This window comes from Psammomys obesus, unplaced genomic scaffold, assembly GCF_907164565.1.
Source record: "Psammomys obesus unplaced genomic scaffold, mPsaObe1.curated_primary_1811, whole genome shotgun sequence".
Classification (NCBI taxonomy): domain Eukaryota; kingdom Metazoa; phylum Chordata; class Mammalia; order Rodentia; family Muridae; genus Psammomys; species Psammomys obesus.
The window spans coordinates 16,402,211-16,407,122 of NW_026585894.1; the positions used below are offsets into that span (position 1 = coordinate 16,402,211).

A 4,912-nucleotide genomic window follows, 5' to 3' on the forward strand; every position below is an offset into this window, starting at 1 on the left:
CAACTGGAACATTCTGGAGCTGCTCAACTATTGCCCATTTAGTGTGTATGGGGGGGTAGAGACGGGGAAAGCAGAGCGTGGTGGTCTTGTCAAGGGTGATCTGGAAGGAGGTTCTGAAGAAGGAAAGGTTTCCCTTCCCAGCTCTTGAATGGCCCTCTTGACTTTGAGCTTGCTGTCCTATGCCCACCTACTTCCCCACCCAAGGTACAATATGGCACCAAGCAGAAAAAGGAGGCATCCAGGCAGTGTTCAATGTATAGAACTCAAGGATTTTCTTTTAACTTTGGGAGACAACAACATGTGACAACATCAGAAACTGCATCTCTGAGCAGACAGTGCTGGCTATGTAGAGTTCATCACATATGGCAATGTAAGGTCATCCGGGTTAAGTCTCTGAATTGACTGAAGCTCTGCTGCCTGCAATACAGACTGCAAATAGAGCAGTCTTGCTTCACAAGCCTATCTTGAAGCAAGGGCAGAGGTACAAAAGTAATCAAGGGGCCAGGGAAAACAAGTTCACAGACTACTCAGAGCCATCATGGGAGTGGAACACAAAGCAGGGTCTTAGTTCTGTTCCTCTCCTGGCTGACACCACTGGGCCTAGAGTCCAGTACAATGTCAGTACCTCTGACCTTACACCATAGTCCATGCCTGGGCATGGGCAAGAAGTATCCCTGTAGTAAGAGGTCTAAGAGAAAGGGACATCAGACTCATTTATCTGAGTAGACCAAGGTCCTCCCTGTATAGAAACAGCAGGACCCCTGTAAAGCTCCTCCTCGGTGGTACCATCCCCAACACAAACACATTCACATATACATATTCATATATACAGACTATTTAGTGAAACTTGGCAGCAGCAAGAATGTCATCAGTCATGGCCTGTGGGGGAACAGTAGAAGGGAATACAGTAGCCACCAGAAAGTGGGGGGGAGATGGAGATCATCATCCAGTTCTTGACTCTTGACAGGCACCCAGGCCAGTCTGTCCCTGGGGCTTCCCAGCATGTTGAAGGTTTCCATCTCAAGGACTGGATACATCTGCCTTGAGCTGCCAGCACCACAGGAGCTGAGGAAAATAGGAAATGAGTGTCCCTTGGGTCATTTTTGGCCATTCACAGACCCTACCCAGAACTGTCTGGACTGTTCTCAGCCCATCTGGATTTCCCCATTTGATTCCAGGGATGGGCACCCAAGCCTGGGGATACAGACATGGGGTCAGAGCAATGATCTCAGCCTCTTCACTCTCTTGGTGGCATTCTGACCAATGAGCCACAACGCCATCATTACCCATATCCTTACCACCAAATTGAGAGGTCTGCACCACAGAACTGCTCAGGAGCCCATGGCCAATCTCTACTGAAGTGGGAGGTTTGTTTCTTCTGGGAGCACTTGGCTTTCCAGGAGGATGAGACTCCCTTCTCTGCCTCCCACCACAGTGATTCCTATCTTCAACATGACCTTCTAAAACACTGCAAAGAAAGGCAGATTCCCAGCTCCCCTTCCCATGGTTTCTTCTTTCTCCCTAAGTCCCATGATAGCTCTCTATTCCCTCCCAACCCCAATGTCCTGCCAGGTCATGAAGAAACTGCAGAGGGGTGGGAGAATGGGGGTCCAGGACAGGCTGAGCTCCCCACTCTTTTTCGTGTGTAACAGGGCAAATCCCAGGCCCTTCCTTGAGCCCCATCGAGTTCATGAGTTTGGAGAACACTTCTCCCTTACGGTGTTGCTAGAAGGTAACAGTGCCCAAGGTACACTGGCATCTTTTTTTATGCAGGGACTAGGAGACCTGAGCCACCCCACGGGTCTGACACCCACCAGAAAGGCCCTTCCTCTTCTAGGCAGCTCTTCACTCAGCCTCTCCCCGGGCTGCTACAGGGACAGTGGAACCTCTAGGTGGAAATCTGACTTGAAATGGTCAGAGAAGGAGGGAGCCACTACCTAGAAGACCAAGGCCTGAAAAAGAAAGGGGGAGACTCCAGAGTTGGCCTCCTGTGCACGCCCCTTCTCTACCCTATTGTGAGAGTAGCTGCCTGCTCTTGGAGTCCTTCCCACTTCTGAGGATGCATGGCACACAGCAGCCAGGCTGCTCATGGCTGGGATATGGGCTTCTGGATCTAGGGAGGGTCATCACAGGTGCTGCAGGGACGGTGGAGAAGCAGCCTGTGGGGAAAAGAGATGGCTAGACCCAAATACTTCCTGCTCTTCCCTGTCTGCAGATGCACAGCCTCAGAAAGGCCCTCAGACCGGGTTAGGGCAGAAGAGGGAGAAACAGGCAGAGGCCCGTCGCCTGCCCCATCCCCACAGCCCTGGAGGCAGTTTGGAGAAGGTCTGTGCACAGCTGCTGCAGAGAGTAATCTTGGGCCTCCCAGTCAATAAGGGGACAGACCTGGGATTATTTCAGAAAGGAACTGCCAATTTTACCTGCCCACCTCAAACAGTTAGAGACCAATGGATAAATATTTACTTGTCTAGGACCTTCCTGGGAGCTCACTGGCCCAATCCTCACCCAGACAAGGTTCAGGTGACATCTCAGGAGGCCTCTGCAGAAAAGGGACTGGAGGCCTGGAAGGTGAGCAGAGGGGCTCCGTGTCTGTGTGTTGGTGATGAGCTGACCCTCCAAGATGCCATGGCTGCCCAAAACCCTATCACTGAATCACAGTACCAGAAAACATGGCAGAGCCTCGCCTACTTTTCAGTTTCCCAGCTTTGGCTAAGCAGCAGGTGTCCCAGACTGTATTCCCTATTCCCACAAACCAGTCCTCTGGGTATTCAGAGGCCTTGGACACATACCCGCCAGCTCCCATTCCAACCTGTCGCAGCCTACCTTCAGGCACACGGCCTGGTAAATCAAGTGCTGTGGTAGCATCCCTTCTTTTAGGTTCTCCCTCTTTCGGCCAATGGGAGGCAACAGGTTTGCCAAACTCTGGTGATTCTCTGGATGCGGATGAAAAGGACTGGGCTGTGAAGGGTTTTGCGGTATGGGATGCCGTTCCTTGGGTCCTGCGCAGAGACCTAAAATGGAGGGGCCTGGGCCGTGCCACCTGCGTCCCCCAGCCCGCCACAGTTGCGGGGCACTGCGCGGCACTGCGCGGCACCACCGTCCTTCCTGCAGCTGCCGGGCGCGGATGGCGAGGATGGCACTCTCCACCCGAGGGGCCGCTGCGGTGGCGGGTCTGCTCACTCGATCCGCACCTGCAGGCGGACGTTGAGCATCACCGAGGCCACCATGTAGAAGTAGGGGAAGTTCACGCGCAGCCGCCAGGCCAGGTCGAAGAAGGTGAGCAGTGTGCGTGTGAGCCCCTTGCAGAAGGCGCTGTAGGAGCCATGTGTCGCCGCCCAACGCGACAGTCGCAACACCAGGCCAGACAGGGCCGCCGCGGCTGCAGCAGCTGACAGGGCCGCAGTCACCGCCATTGGTCTGGCTCGCCCGCTCACCTGCTGCAGAGCCAGCTCAGTGCGCCGCGTAGCGCCAACCCGAACCACCCGCAGCTCTGCCCTCAGGATCCCAGCTCTCTGCAGCTTCTCTTGCTCCACCCCCAACACCGCTGCCTTTGTAGCTCTCCGCCCTCCTACTGGACCTGCGGCTGCTCAGCTCCGCCCCCTACTCCGCAGGATCCTGGAAGAAACCCTGCTGTAATTCAGAAGCATTATCTCAACCAGGGTCCAGCTGCGGCAGAGTGGCAACAGTGCTAGGGCCAGACTTGCTTCACTCCACTGACACAGTCCCATGGATGAGAACTTCACCACCCAAATGCTTGTCCTACCTGTCCAGTTTGTTATTCTTTCTACTGCATACAAATACTGAATGGTGTGAAAGGCGTGCTCCAGAATCAGAAGGGGGGTGGGGGTTAGCGGTTAGCTCCTGTGGACTACTTTTGCTAATTCTGTAGAAAACCATTTCCAGAAATTCTCTCCTATGGAGGTTAACACCCTTCTTCCAGGAAGCCAGGCCAAGGAACTCACTGTAACTTTCTTTATTCTCAGAGTGCACTTAGCTTCCCACACAGTGCCATCAAATCAATGATGCATCTTGTTCCTTTTCTGTTGTATTCGATGGTCGCCTTTTCTGGTTAACATCTAATCTTTATATCAACAGGTTCAACCAAATCCAACCCAAAGCCAGATAGTCTCTGGTGATACAAGGCAGGGTTCAGTCACAGAGGCAAATTTGAGGGCAAACCAGCCAAGATTCCTCAGCCTCCATGCTTAGCAGGTTAGGTACAGTAAGTGCATTTTCCTCTTAGTATATTTTCTAATTCCAATTGATTTATCTGTGCCGATTGTCCCAAGTCACAAACAGAATCTGTCTTTGCTCATTAGGATGTTTTGCTTTTATTGAAATTTGTATAATTTGGCATTGAGATCCTTTATACATTTGTTAAAGTAATCTAAAATATTAATTTTATTGAAGGTATTAGAAATGATTTTGAACTTTTGATCTCAGTTTCCATATGTTTGCTTATTATTACTATATATAGATATAGATATAGATATAGATATACCATTGTGTGCATGTATATGGACATGCAAATGTATGTATTCCTTTGTGGATACATAGGCATGTGTAAAATGTTCCTGTATGCAGACAAGAGGACAACCCAAGGAATGCCAGCCACTTTGTTTTTTTGGACAGTCTCTAAATGTCCAGGGGCCCTCTAAGTAGACCAGAAGGCCAGCTAGTCCCAGGGATCTGTCTGTCTCTGCCATTCCAAGGACTGGAATTAAAAACATGTGCCACTGCCAGGTATGATGGCATATACCTTTGATCCCAAGCACTCAGGAGGAAGGGGCAGGCATACCTCTTCAAGTGTGAGGCTAGCCTGGTCTCCATAATAAGACCCAGGCCAGTCATGCCTAAATGGTGGAACAAAAACAAAACAAACAAAACACACACACACACACACACACACACA

At 51.2% G+C, this 4,912-nt stretch overlaps 1 protein-coding gene across 2 annotated transcripts; it reads right to left on the bottom strand.

Moving 5' to 3' along the window:
* Positions 1–239: 239 nt before the first annotated feature.
* LOC129670973 (small integral membrane protein 10-like protein 2A) lies at positions 240–3,547 on the bottom strand. Of its 2 annotated transcripts, none has more exons than XM_055599593.1 (2): positions 2,824–3,547; positions 240–1,065 (listed from the first exon to the last, which is right to left on the bottom strand). In XM_055599593.1, the coding sequence occupies exon 1, from the start codon at positions 3,411–3,413 to the stop codon at positions 3,177–3,179; it is 237 nt and encodes a 78-aa protein (XP_055455568.1). In that variant the 5' UTR covers positions 3,414–3,547; the 3' UTR covers positions 240–1,065; positions 2,824–3,176. The 2 variants fall into 2 exon arrangements, with proteins under 2 accessions (XP_055455568.1, XP_055455570.1); XM_055599595.1 differs by lacking the exon at positions 240–1,065 and adding an exon at positions 2,499–2,561.
* Between the last annotated feature and the right edge of the window lie 1,365 nt (positions 3,548–4,912).

What these genes read in the sequence shown, in the direction of transcription:
- LOC129670973 (XM_055599593.1), bottom strand. Translation starts at nt 3,413, where the DNA reads ATGGCGGTGACTGCGGCCCTGTCAGCTGCTGCAGCCGCGGCGGCCCTG.